This window comes from Notothenia coriiceps, unplaced genomic scaffold (assembly GCF_000735185.1).
Source record: "Notothenia coriiceps isolate Sejong01 unplaced genomic scaffold, NC01 NC01_scaffold00036395, whole genome shotgun sequence".
In the NCBI taxonomy this organism is placed as follows: Eukaryota; Metazoa; Chordata; class Actinopteri; order Perciformes; family Nototheniidae; genus Notothenia; species Notothenia coriiceps.
The window spans coordinates 72,087-86,920 of NW_011369096.1; the positions used below are offsets into that span (position 1 = coordinate 72,087).

Sequence of the window (14,834 nt, forward strand, 5' to 3'; positions counted from 1 at the left end):
TTAACATATTAACATTTCTCGCACAACTCTATACAGTCTATATATAATGTTTTTTTTATGCCTTTTTTTGTACCTGTAATTTTGACTGTTCAAATGCTTTAATCTTTATGATTTGATAATAATTTAAGACTAGAGTCACACAAAATAAGTCAGAGCTAAATAAATGTGTTTTGTCCTTATTCACTTGTGTGATTGTATTTTTTCTACCATTTCCCACAACACTTTTGAGACCTCTTGGTATTACCTTTCAGATATTAATTTATTACCAAATGCAGATATTTATATTTTCAAAACTGTACAGGTTGTCTAAAGGTAGGCCAGGAAGACTTTAGTGTTGCAGTAGCAAGGTGCGAATGGCTGGCACATAGACACTATGTTACAATGAAACCAATCCTACTTGGGTTTCTATGCTCAACACCTTTTTATCGGCTCAGGTTACATTTGAAGGAGGAGACAGTTTGACATCTCTGAGATCATCCTATCAGATTACAGTCTGAGAGAGACAACAGATTATCAACTATTCTAAAAAAAGACACTTTCTATGTGGAATCTTTGTTTGACAACATTTGTATCCAAAATTAGATTTCATACCAATTGTTTTAGACAGAGGTATGAGGTGGGTTGCAGACATCGCAGCAGACCGCTGACGCCTTTTACGTGAGCCAATCCCCACTCTGGCAACACCACAATTGTTACCAAGCAAGTCTTAGCTCCTAACTGGTGACAATTAGGATATTCTAGACTATGTATTTTCATGTTTATAGTAACGTTTTCGATAGTTCATCATCTAAACAGAAAACTTGCTATCATTAAATACCTTTAAAATATTGTTCAATCTAGTATTAAAGTGGTGTTGAAATATCTTAAACTTGACCATATTTCAAAAAATGCTTTGATCAACATGCTTGGATCAAAAGTTACTTCATGAAGTGATTCAATTTGTTTTTGATTAAATCTACTTAATCATGAGACCAAATGGTTGATTGTTTGTCGGGTGATTGCATTTGCATTTCAAAAGAAGCGCCACTCTCTGTTGTGTTTTCCCATGCCTCTGGCTGTGAAGCAGCTCAACCAGTAAGATTGCATACTTAGCATCTTATTCTGGGTGTATAAGTTCCTTGACTTGCTTTTCTGCTCATACTTTTTTCCAGAGCCGGCAGAGAACATCCAAAGGTCTATTCTTGGCTCTCTGTGGTAGCAATGGCCGCTTACACTGCTTACAGTGGTTACAGCAAGCCGCCTCAATCTTACGCAGGCTCTTACTACGATGAGAAGCAGGCCAAGACATATGCCGATTATCAAGACTCTGTAGAAGAGGAAAAAAAGAGAGTTGAGAAGAAGGACCGTAAGGATGCCATCTGTTGTGAGGTAGTGGCCCTCATCATCGGCTTCATTGGACTCATTGGAGTGGCAGCTGTGACGGGCCTGCCGATGTGGAAGGTAACAGCGTTCATAGAAGAGAATATCATTGTCATGGAGACTCGGTGGGAAGGTTTGTGGATGAACTGCTACAGACAAGCCAATATCAGAATGCAGTGCAAGGTGTACGATTCTCTACTGTTTCTGCCCCCGGACCTCCAGGCTGCCAGGGGTCTGATGTGCAGCTCCGTGGCCCTGTCCTGCTTCGCCCTCGTCGTTTCAGCAGTTGGAATGAAGTGTACCAAAATTGTGGACCATCGGGCTCGCACCAAGCATATTGTTCTTGTGGCTGGGGGCTGTCTGTTCCTTCTGGCCTGCCTCACTAGCATAATCCCTGTGTCCTGGACCGCCCATGTCATCATCAGGGATTTCTACAACCCTCTGCTGATCGATGCCCAGCGCAGGGAGCTCGGTGAGGCTCTTTACATCGGCTGGGTGACTTCAGCTTTGCTTTTCACTGCGGGAGTGATCCTGCTGTGCCGTCACGCTCCCCGCACCCAGGAATCAGATGAGAAGATTGTATACAACAATGGAAATATCTACCAGCCTGGATACGCTTATCAGCCTGCTTACTCGTACCAGCCAGCTTACACCTACCAGCCTGGCTACCAGCCTGGCTACCAGCCTGCCTACTCAGTACCCCCACCTGGGTCTGTGGCATACACACCAAGTCAGTACTAGTAAGGAAATTCAAGACCTTTTTGGACTATTTTGTTTTTAAAGACGTGGCACATTTGAATGAGTGTTAACGGACTAATAGGACCAAAGCCTGTCACTGGAAATGGACAAATCTTTTATTACTTCCTCAAAGAGGGCCACGTTTATTACTGAGGTGGAAATTCCTTATTGAACCGATTGTGTTTTGATCATCATGCATTGTGCTGAATTACTGTATGTATTGTTTGTTGACATATGTGTAGTTAACACTAAATCATATCAGTCATTCAAAAGTATTTCACCTGTAACAGCGTAATACAAAAGTGACTGATATCACTGTCCTAACTGCCTCTGACATGCTCTTTGAGAACAAATTATGCACTAGGCCTTCAGATAATATACATCCATGAGATTGTTTTTACTGCTGAGTTTTTGTTGTGAATGTACCTTTTTTTTTAATTTAAATGTTGAGATAAAATGGCTTTTGTGGTTTTCAATAAAGGGATAATGTTAACAAAAATAAGTTGTGTTTTTTTCTTCTGTTGCCTAATACAATGAGGCGTCCTACTGAAACTGCACCCATTTAGCTCACGGGTGTGTAAGTGGAAGGTTGGTATGTTGTTTCCATTGTCGTCAGTGTAAATGTTATTTAACTGGTAAAACCAGACTGTCCTCACAGGTCCACCCACACAGCAAACCAGCCAAGATATTTCAAACATGCCAGAGCTCCAACTGCTAGCCATTTCCTGAGCACAGACACACACAAGGGACCAAAACAATAAATCCAATGCTGACAGTGACACATTGGTACACAAGTATTACCCCTATCCCATGATAAAAGACACACTAATATAAAAAAATATGATGTTTCTCAATGCTCTTTTATAACTGGTATAACGTTAACATTAAGTCACAGCTAGTTACAATTTGATGAATTTAAAAATCCCGCTCTTGTAAATAAACACCCAATTTTTGTTTTTATTTTCCTTTTCCCTGTAAAACGTGATCCGAGAATGTAAATCGAGACTTCTGAATACCAAAGGCAGCAGCTTATATAATCTCCTGGGGTAGGTTTACAAAGAAAACAAATGGCCTGGGGTATTCAGTTTCCTGGCAACCTGTTGCATTTCCCACCCCTCCCATGTTAGTGTCCTGTCCACAGGGAGGAGGCAGAACAGGTGAACACCGACCTGCTCCTCCTCCACTGGGATGCAAATACACTCCACTTCTTCCATTCTATAGTCACACTGTGTCCACACATTATTGAACGCATGAGTTTGGAGGAATAAGAGGAGGAAAGCATGGCCAACTCAGCACTGGAGCTAGTGGCTCTGATCTTGACCCTGGTCGGGCTGATCGGGGCAGCAGCCAGCACTGGGATGCCGATGTGGCGAGTCACAGCCTTCATTGGGGAGAACATCATTGTGTTTGAAACCCGCTTTGAGGGTCTGTGGATGAATTGTTATCGTCAGGCCGACATCAGAATGCAGTGTAAGGTGTATGACTCTCTCCTGGCTCTGCCCCCTGATCTGCAGGCAGCGAGGGGGCTAATGTGCTGCTCTCTGGCACTGGGTGGTCTTGGTCTTCTAATCAGCATGGTGGGTCTTCAGTGCACGTCATGCATCCAAAACAACGACCGGGCTAAGCGGCTGGTCCTCATCATTGCAGGAAGCTTGGTCCTATTGGCTTGCATCTGCGTTATCATCCCCGTGTCTTGGACAGGTCACGTCATCATCAGGGACTTCTACAACCCTCTGCTGATTGACGCTCAGCGCAGGGAGCTTGGAGAGGCTCTCTACATTGGCTGGGTGGCCTCCGCTTTCTTTTTCGCTGGAGGATGCATTTTTATTTGTTGCAATGTGCAGTCGGAAGAAAAAGGTCCAGCGAGGTACGTGTACTCGAGGAACTCTGACTACATGGCCTACCCTCAGCCTCTGCAGCCTCAACAGATGGTGCTACTTCCCCAAACACAACCCCAGTTTCAGCCGATGCTGTCAAGACATCCATCAACCGTCTACAGCTACTCATCCAGACACCCCTCTGAAAGGGGGTGGCAAATCTCTGAACACTAACAGATTGAGGTAATGATGAACACAGATATGGTGTATTATATACACAAGGGGATTTCTTTTTGATATGTCGTTCCTTGGCAGTGCAATCTATCAAACATTTCAAACTATTATAGGTTAAAGCAAACAAAGAACACATTTCAATAAATATGCTGTGAATACAATCACTTCTTTATACGTTATCTGAGTGTGATTTTTGTTAAAAAGCACACAATCTTGTTTTCAATCTATAATCACAATTTTAACACGGACTGTATAAGTCAATACATGATTTACATTACTTGTATATGTGTTGTATAATCATATTTTTATTGACACCCTTTTTAGTGTATATTAGGTTCCGAATGTTGTATGTGCATGCTGTATATACCGGCATTGGGTAATAGACACAAGACAGGTGTATATTTGTTTACTGTTAAAATGCTGTTTTTGGTACATAGGAGAGAGCCATGTAGTTATAGAGACAGTTTTTATTATTATACTAGATAATAATTATTTTCATTCTTAAAACATAACCTGTGCTTGAACGGCATATTCAAATGTATATCCCTGATCCATTGGACAAAACACAAATGCACATTAAGTCACACATCCTTGTGGTTTATTTACTATCTTACAAGTACACTCTACACAGTGTCCTCATATAATCCTGCTCAGTTGGCCAGTTGCTCCAGTTTAGCGCACTTTTAGACATGGAATGAGGAAGTCACAGGTACTACCCTTAGGACAGTAAATTATTTATTGGTGACTGATTGTGTGAGAATAACAGAGGTATGCATGTCTAAAACTCAAAACACTTTGTGTGGGTCTATTCAACCAAAACATAATTGTAAGTCTTTGTTTAACTTTGGAATTGTGCCCTGGAGCTTTTGGGAGCTGACTGAAACGGAACAAAGGGCTGAGTAAACATGAGATGCAGGTTTAAGACTGTTTGTTAAAGGTGTGTATCGCGTAGTGTTTGTGAAGAAGCCAGACAGAGACAACCTCACAGTAATTTCATTATTAAAGAATTTGCAAGTCACTTTGCATTCAAAGCTTGAGACGTTTTCAAGTTAATCTCCAGGGTGATCCCAGCAGTGCAGTTTATTAGCTCTTGAACCATTAGGTCAGCACATTTCATTTTCACTGAGTATAAGAGCAAGCTGCCACTGTAGAATCTCAATTTCTTATACATCATTTTATTGATGTTTCATACTGAAAATATGTGTTGATGTTGTTGTTTCCCCTGTTACTCAATGTCACAGCAAAATGAATAACCCATTTGTCTATGTTGTTTTTTTTTACATTGAAATTTGAATATTTTCACACTCAACTGTGTGATGTGAGCTTCCTCTCTGTTTCACTACTTTAAAAGCCATTTCTGCAACCTTGTGGACAACAGAGGTACTACTGGAGTGAATGTGCTTCATTGTACTATATGTTTATATATATATATATATGTTTATATATATATATATATATATATATATATATATATACAGGATTGATCTCAAGGAAATACTTTTGTGGTGTTTGGTCATTATCATACAATGCTTTAGAATTGCACCACTGGTCATTGAGTTANCTGTGTGATGTGAGCTTCCTCTCTGTTTCACTACTTTAAAAGCCATTTCTGCAACCTTGTGGACAACAGAGGTACTACTGGAGTGAATGTGCTTCATTGTACTATATGTTTATATATATATATATATATATGTTAAATTTTAATGCAATATAATGAGAATAAAAAAAATTCAAGTGATTTAAAAAAATCTGAAGTTGTGAGCAGTTTTTGGTACATCTTGTTGTGATATCTTGGTTTAATGCTGGAGTAGCTGATGGCCCAGATATACCGCTATTGCCCGAGGAACCATAAACACAAAACAAGCAGAGGTCCTCTTTACCCCCATTGCCCTGAGCCAACCAGGGGACAGCACAGCATCGTTCCCATAACAAACCACCTCTTACAGCATATAAACTGCGTCAGATAACAGAATCCTTGCTGCCTTAGACACGTCTCCCACTAAGAGTCTGTGATGTTATACTAGAACATCAGAATTTGATTTCGACGTGAACTACTCTAATGTGGACATAGCTGACCTCGTGAAGACTGCGAAATGGTTCAAGGATTTTCTGAGATAGCCGCAATGTGTGTCGGGCTGTTTGGCCTGATCGGGGCGGCGGCTACTACAGGGATGCCCATGTGGAAGGTGACAGCTTTCATTGGGGCAAACATAATTGTGATGGAAACCCGTTGGGAGGGCTTGTGGATGAACTGCTACAGACAAGCCAACATCAGGATGCAGTGTAAGGTGTACGATTCCCTGCTTTTCCTACCCGCGGATTTACAGGCAGCCAGGGGTCTGATGTGCTGTTCTCTGGCCCTGTCGGGACTGGGGCTCCTTGTGGCAATGGCAGGAATGCGTTGTATATCCTGTATTCAGGAAAATGATCGGGCCAAAACTATCATCCTCCAGGTTGCAGGTGGTATGCAGTTCATGGCCTGTGTCTCTGTCATTATCCCCGTGTCGTGGACTGGTCATGTCATCATTCGAGATTTTTATAATCCTTTGCTAATCGATGCTGAGAGAAGGGAGCTTGGAGAGGCTCTCTACATAGGTTGGGTGACCAGCGCCTTCCTTTTCGCCTCAGGCATGTTGTTCGTCTGCCGCCGTAGACCTTCAGAGAAAGGCTCATTCAACGTGTACAACCAAGCCAACTTGCTACGTTACAAGCCAGCAGCCAGCAGGCCGACTCTAATGAGGTATCATCCCATTTCGAGTGTTCCCAGCCTCCCATCAAATGCTTACCATCCTTCTCTGCAGGCCAACGGCTATGTTGGACAACAATTTGAAACACCAATGCAAAACATCCCCCGAGTGATGACAAATGATGGAACATTAATCAGCCCTCCTGTCGTCTATAATCCAGGTTCGCCTGACAATCAGTCAATTTTATATCAAGACAGCCTGGCTCACCATTCTTCCATGCACAGTTCTAACCATGTTGAGAGCTTGTATACACCAGGCAACTCTTTGTACATGAGCCAGAACACCACACCATATTCCCTGACTTATATGACCAATCCTGCTGCATCCTACCAGTCCAGTATTCATCCGGTTCCACACACTCCTGTGTTCATAGGGTATACATCATCAAGGAGACAACTACAGTCTCGCAGTGGAAGCGGCCCTGGTGTATACATCTAGACAAAGATTGTGAGTGGGTTTTTATTAACTGGTTAAACATTAAAAGACACTATGCATTATAGTTCATCATCACAAGCTTATTTCAACTGCTGTACATAAGAGGCAGGATGAAGGTCAATTAATGCCTGACGCCCAGACTAAATTGCTTGTCTATCTGTTGTTGATTTTTTACAATTAATACACAAAAAAGACAAGGTTGAATATAACTGCTAGTGATGTTAGTGTAAATATAGATTCCGGTGGGCTGTTTCAAACTTGTTTTTCCAAAATAGAAAGAACCTGTGTTTTGCATTTTTTGTATCCGTCTTATATGTAAAGAATGTGTGTTGGTTATGTTTTAGTGTGTTATTTTTAATTGTCTTTTACTAACGGTATAACTAATTTAAAGCTATTTGTTAGAGTTGTTTGTCATACGTTTGTATTAATAACTTATCAATAAACAACAATGTTAAATGACGATTGTTAAGTGGAACGTCCAAAATGTTTTCTAGGATGTGTTGCACTATAGCAAAATAAGAAAATATTAATTGCTACTGAATAAACTGTGGTCATCATGGTAAATGTGTTGTTTTAAGCTCTTCATTTGCCTTACAATTGTACTGAACTCAAAGCCTTTGAATTCCAGACAATATAACGTAAAAAGGTGAGACCACCTGAATGCTTCTTCACAGACACATGGTAAAGAGCTATTGAACTATTTTACATTACATTGCATTTAGCTGACGCTTTTATCCAAAGCGACTTACAATAAGTACATTCGACCAGGAAGATACAACCTTGAAGAAAACAGAATCATATAAGTACATCAGGTTTCATAGAGCCAAACATTTCAAGTGCTACTCAACTGGCTTTAGATAAGCCAGTCCTTTATTAGTATATAAGTGCTCTGTTAATAGTAATTCTATCGCTCAAAGTGGAGTCGAAAGAGATGAGTTTTCAGTCTGCGCCGGAAGATGTGTAAGCTTTCTGCTGTATTTCAATGGGGAGCTCATTCCACCATTTTGGAGCCAGGATAGCAAACCCACGTGTTTTTGCTGATGGGAACTTGGGTCCTCCTCGCAGTGCGGGTGCAGCAAGCCGTTTGGCCGATGCAGAGCGGAGTGCACGTGCTGCGGTGTACAATTTAACCATGTCCTGGATTCAGGAAGGGCCAGATCCATTCACAGCATGGTACGCAAGTACCATTGTCTTGAAGTGGATTCTAGCAGTTACTGCAGTGAAGGGAGCGGTGTGGTGTGGGAACATTTTGGAAGGTTGAAGAATGCAGCTGCATTCTGGATGAGCTGCAGAGGTCGGATGGCACATGCAGGTAGACCAGCCGGGAGGGAGTTGCAGTATAGGCGTGAGATGACGAGAGCCTGGACCAGAAGTTGCGTCGCTTTGTGTTACATACTCAACAATACTGTGGGCAATCAATCCCCTCAGGAGCAATTTGGGGTGAAGTGTCTTGCCCAGGGACACAACGACATGCTGACTGCAGTGGGACTCAAACTTGCTATCCTCTGATTCAAAGATCAGCGCACTAACCCACTGCGCCACAAGCCTCCCATAATTCTCTGAAGGATCCTCAGGGAGGCAATTAATGAAATGATGAACACAAATTAAAATGCCCTGACAAAGGCCAAGTGTGTTCGATTTTCATAAAGGGAGCAAGACTATTTACTTTTCCCTCGTGGTTAGAATCTCACAATTGTATTTTGAGAATAAATAACATACAGATAAGAGACCTTGGAAAAACTCACTAAAAAGCCAACAAGGCCATTTAGGTATCATTTGTCAAGTGTCATGTGATCACAGGACAGCATAACCTTGATATGGGGGTTGTTGAAACAGCAGCATAAGGATGTTATCTTTAACATTGCACATCCTACACACACACACATAAAATTAAGAAGCGGACCCATGATTCCAAAGGCTACGTACCGAGCGGGGAGCAGCCCTGCGGGGGCAGACTGCGGCGCTGCAGGCTGGGGGCGTTGGGAGGCTGAGGGGCGTGTTGGTGAGGTGTGTCAGCGCTGCCACTGCCATGATCTGAAGAGCAGGAAGGGTGTGAGAGAACAGAACAATTAAGTCATAGAGTCAGTCATTTTTAAAAGTTACCAATTACATTTTTCAGTTTGGTGCATGAGAAAATGGGGGTATAAAATGTTCAACATTAGCCGAAATCACAGTGCGTTACTGAGAATTGAAGCATTTTGAGTATTACTTGGCTGCACATATTCAAAAGATGTTCCTTCTAACGGTACGTGACAATACACATCAAATATATGTTTGCAAATTGGCTTGCATTATTCACATCATTATTCACATTCTCATGAACAAAGCTTCGTTTGTTAAAACTGCAAGAAAAAATGAAAACCCCATGGGATGGAAGCATTGTAGCATTCATTAGTCATGTGTTGTTCAATTAATTTATATAGTAAATGACCTAAAGTAAATCCCTTTTGGAAATTTAAAATATATACTGTATATTTTGTCACTGCTATTTACACCCCCGTATAGTATGTCACCTCTCACTGACCTATTCAGGATCATCGGACCTTTACTCCTTGCATTTACATTTTCAGGATCAAGGATGGGCACGTTATCGACTTTCCTTAGAGAGTTTTTCTTAATTGCAGAAATTATTTAAGACTAGCAAAGCAGCAGCATGTTGCAAACATCTCAATTATTCATAACAGCTGTTATCACGCCCCAAGCTTTCTGAAAAAATGAAAGGCTTTGATTCGTAGAAAAACTGAGGCTGTACAAGGGAGAAACACATCACCAAGATGAAAGCTTTCCACCACGCGTACAGGGAGATCCTTGTTGTCATACATTGGTGTTCTATTTTATAACATTCCGGATAAACTCTGGATTCAAGTACTATTTAAAAAAATCTGCATTTAGCTTTCCTTTGTCAGTAAGTGAAAGTGGATCGCTTACTTTTCATGAAATATTCAGCTCCTCAATCGATAACACTGCTGCTGACACATGCTGCACCTATAGGTGCCTCAGCACTCTCAAAGAGGAAGGAAGGACAGGTTTGTGCCCTTGAAACAAAATATATATTGTCAAAGGATGAATAAGTCATAGGATTTTTTAATGATGCTGAAATCACAGATGGAACAATACACTGTTGTAGCAATATATAATTAGACTTCAAATAAATGAAGTCATTTTTGATGACAACATGCCCAGGACCTGTGTGAAACCTCATGTGGGATCCCTGTAGCTCTCCTCTCTGCAGCATATTCACCTGGGAGATTCAGATTATGCTTTTCTTCCAAAGTCGTCTTACTAAAATGAGGCTGAGCCAAGAAGTGGTTTGTCTGAAGGACACGGCTGGAGGCTGACTCACACTGCTGAATGCTTGTTTTAACCTGCATATAGAGTACAAATCCATCCCTGCTGCAAGCCTCCAGAGATCAGTGTTACACCACCAACATGAAGCAAGAAGGACTCTGCTCTGCTGGTGACTAACTCAAGTGAGAACAGACATTTTAAGTGGATTGAATACAGGCATTTTGCTTTGGATTTGCAATCATGCTTACCTTTAGATCTACTGTATGTGCACTTCTCATTTCTCAATTATTCCTCTCAATCTAATTTAGAATAAGCTTTTTTTTAATTGAGATGTCTGGCCTGTGTCTTGCAAATACTGAAAATACACAATTTCAGACTGATATTACAGGAATATCAAGTGATTAGTCGTTTTTATCATGTTGTCAGACAACATTATTTTATTTTCTTATCATGATGTCAGACAACAATATTTTTGTTTTTCAGTGACAAAACAATCATGTGACTTGAGATAAGACTGCAGTAGCACACCAATGAGAACTCTGTTATATTGTATTGTATACTTTTAAGGACAATTACCATTAAAAGAAAAACACAAACTTCTCACCGAAAGTCAATACGGATTCAGAGCCAATAGATCAACATCGATGGCTTTAATAGACTCACTTGAAGAAATTACTAGCTCAATTGACCAAAAGAAACATGCCTTTGGAATATTCATTGACCTAAAAAAAGCATTTGACACAATTAATCATGACATATTAATAAATAAAAAAACTGGAACGTTATGGAAACAGGGGTGTAGTTTTGGAATGGGTAAGGAGTTATTAACCAACAGGCAACAGTTTGTGAAGCTGGGAGAGTGTTGTTCTTCATATTTGGACATTACATGCGGTGTCCCCCAGGGGTCAGTATTGGGGCCGAAACTATTTATTATGTATATTAATGAAATATGCAATGTATCGACAGTACTCAAGTTTGTTTTGTTTGCTGATGACACTAATATATTTTGTTCTGGGGACAATGTACAGCTACTATTGGAAGAGATCACAGCTGAAATATGCAAACTAAAGTTATGGCTAAACAGTAATAAGTTATCATTAAACTTGAATAAAACAACATTAATCATATTTGGAAATAGCAATACACTAGCATCCATTAAGATGGATGGGATTTTCATTGAGAGAGTTAAAGAACATAAATTCCTGGAATCAATATTGATGAGAAACTGAGTTGGAAACCACACATAAAACATATTCATTCCAAAGTCTCAAGAAGTATTGCAATATTAAACAAGGCAAAACCGATTCTTGATCAAAATGCCCTCTACATTCTTTACTGTTCATTGGTGTTACCTTATTTAAGTTACTGTGCAGAGGTTTGGGGCAGTAATTATAAAACTACAACACAATCCCTATTTATTCTACAAAAAAGAGCAATAGGACTTATTAAAAACGTCGGCTATAGGGATCATACAAACCCATTATTCTTAGAGCTAAAATTATTAAAACTGTCAGATCTTGTTGAATTCCAAATTGCACAAATCATGTTTAAGGCAAAAAACGTTCAATTACCTGGGAATATTCAGATATTGTTAAATGAAAGACAAGGGAATTATTATTTACGTGGTTCATTTATATTTAATAATGTTAGGGTGGCGGACTGGCCATCTGGCATACCGGGCATCGTCCCGGTGGGCCGTTGACCCAATGTGGGCCGGTCCGCTATGGTTTTTTTTTCTTTTCTTTTTTTCTTCTCTAAATTCCCTCCTATTGGGCCGGCCAATTGGCTACAGAGGGCTAGCAGTGTGTTGCCAGCATCGACACATATTATTGGTCTATTGTTTGTCATTGTCAATCAATCATGGGCTGACAGGCTCAGAGAGCCCTGACAGTGCTGTCAATCACAACACAAACCAGGTCGGGGCGGGACCTCATGGCATGGGCGGGAGTCGCGGGACGGGCTGCTGCTGAGCTGAAAATGGATAAGCAGAAGAAAAGCCCGGGTGGCGCTGAAAAACTGCGACTTAAAAAGCTGAAGTCTCTGGAGGTGGAGGCTGCTAAATATTCTAAATTGACGGACCTATTTGGTTCCGGGGTCGACCGCCCCAGCAGGTGCTGCTGCGCCGGGAGACGAGCGAGTGGAGGCAACATGGTAAGAACGTTAGCCTGGGGCTGGCTAGGCTACATTTTTGAGACATGTCCACACAAAAAGTAGAAAAACGTTTGTTACATTGAATGTGATGTGACCTAATTAACTGCAATAGCACTACCTACTGTGACAGACATATGAGCCAGAGTTGAGGGCTGTGGAATGTTGGTAGTTGGTGGTTGATTTTGTGTTAAATATGCCGAATTGTGATTTAGTGGTTTAGTTATTGTTCCAGATGAATTAAGCTAGGCGAGCTAGGAGTTTTGCTAACGTCAGCGGTTTCTTGTTGCCATGAGCAACAGTAACACGTCACATGGACCAGCGAGCTGTAGTGAGAGGAAGCTGCAGATCAAGGCTATATGGTAAAATACAGTGAATACTTGAATTTGTAGCCGCAAATACAAGTAAATCTATACGGAAATACATAATTAATTTGCAATATTTGCCATTGATTATTGTGAATACTTTCAATTCATTATTGTTTGAGGTGATAACTATTTCATAATTTGTGGTGAACTTTGATTCTGTGTAAATGTGTTACTACGTAGTTTTCAATGGCTGTGTATAGTGCTGCTTGAGCATTTTCCAGGTATTGTCACAAAGATCTGACTTTTTGCATTGGAAAACACTAAGTGTCATAATGAAACATGGCAAAGCCACTAGTGTTGTTACGCTCTGGAACAGTTTCGTTCAATATGAACTAATCTTATCTTGTACATTATTCTGTGTTTTTGGTTATTTCCCCACTCCAATGATAAAAGCTTCCCTATGTCCAGCCCAGACAGGTCAGGGCAGTCCAGCTGTCAGTTCAAGGGAGAAGAGCCAGAACCAATTCAGGCCAGCCAAAAGACTGTGCACNTAGGTGGAAAGTTGACCAATAAGCGGAGCACCTCTTTGTGACGTAGAAAAGTGTTGAAATCTGGATCCGTTTTTTTCAGATCCGTTGCAGCCCCTTTTTTAGAGATTTGGCTAAGGAGGAAAATAGAGAGGGTTGTGTTTTCTGACACTTGGTGAGTTCCCTGGAACACCGAGGACACATATTCATGTATAAAAGACGTACAAAGGTGCATTTTGCATGATAGGTCCCCTTTAGAGTTTGTGCCATGCACTTTATATTATTTAAGATGTGGATTTTTGGGGCCGTTATCATCAACAGCATATGTTAGCTTTATAGTGCAATGCAACACTTTGAATATAGGTAGATAGGTGAAGCAGAGGTAGCTAATGTAGGAGATACTGTACTAGCAGCAACAAAAAAAGTGACAAATGGACTGCTTCATCACATTGTCTTAAAGGTCCCATGTCATGGCCATTTCTACTGATCAGCAGCGAGCCTCACAACGTCCCGCCAAGTGTGTGTGTGTGTTTGAGGAAGTCCGCGGACTGGTCCAAACGTAACGGCTCTGCGGACGTTAAGTTACGTCACTATACCCAAGAAGTAAACAATGGAAAAAGAGAAGTCCACAACGAGGCGTTCTGGGGCAGCATAGACAGGTCATTTCTGTGTTAGAGTTTTACTCGCTACAGGGTGTACTTTGAGGGTTTGTGACTCTGCAGACCGTTTACATGCAGAAAAAGCAACATAACACACAAGGGGACGGGTAATAACCAGAAAAGCAAGACATGGGCCCTTTAACAACACATACATTTCAAACCTTAGAAACTGGTCATAGTACAGGCTGTTGTTGGAAAATGACAAACATGGAGATGATTTTAAAAAGATGCTTATATTCTCTATACGATACTTGTTTTATGGTTTAACTTATCTTTAATGCTTTCACCTCATGAAGAGACTTTACACTTTGAGCCCCTAAAGATAACATATTTTCTCTTTAATTTTGCTTATTTCTGGGGAATTAAATCATAGTGAGATTACAGTAATCCCAAAAACCAACGAACACCCCATGGTGCCTCCTTAGGGAGCAGTGGGTGCAGCTTTAACACCAGTTGATGATCGTTGCAGCTGAGCAACCAAGACAACTTTTTAACTTCTATCCCAAACCTCTTAAGGTAATGTGAACACATTTTATTCTACTATGAGACTGTGTCATATAAACAGTTTGAGGTA

The 14,834-nt window shown here is 40.8% G+C and overlaps 3 protein-coding genes across 3 annotated transcripts; all 3 read left to right on the forward strand.

Annotated features, from left to right (window-relative positions):
- The first annotated feature begins 1,148 nt into the window (after positions 1-1,148).
- Positions 1,149-2,593, forward strand: LOC104963590 (claudin-8-like). The gene has a single exon (XM_010792203.1). The coding sequence runs from the start codon at positions 1,201-1,203 to the stop codon at positions 2,098-2,100; it is 900 nt and encodes a 299-aa protein (XP_010790505.1). The 5' UTR covers positions 1,149-1,200; the 3' UTR covers positions 2,101-2,593.
- A 745-nt stretch (positions 2,594-3,338) lies between these two features.
- On the forward strand, positions 3,339-5,561 carry LOC104963591 (claudin-4-like). Its single transcript, XM_010792204.1, has one exon. The coding sequence runs from the start codon at positions 3,378-3,380 to the stop codon at positions 4,146-4,148; it is 771 nt and encodes a 256-aa protein (XP_010790506.1). The 5' UTR covers positions 3,339-3,377; the 3' UTR covers positions 4,149-5,561.
- Positions 5,562-6,142: 581 nt separating this feature from the next.
- LOC104963593 (claudin-8-like) lies at positions 6,143-7,784 on the forward strand. The gene has a single exon (XM_010792205.1). The coding sequence runs from the start codon at positions 6,242-6,244 to the stop codon at positions 7,331-7,333; it is 1,092 nt and encodes a 363-aa protein (XP_010790507.1). The 5' UTR covers positions 6,143-6,241; the 3' UTR covers positions 7,334-7,784.
- The last annotated feature ends 7,050 nt before the right edge of the window (positions 7,785-14,834 follow it).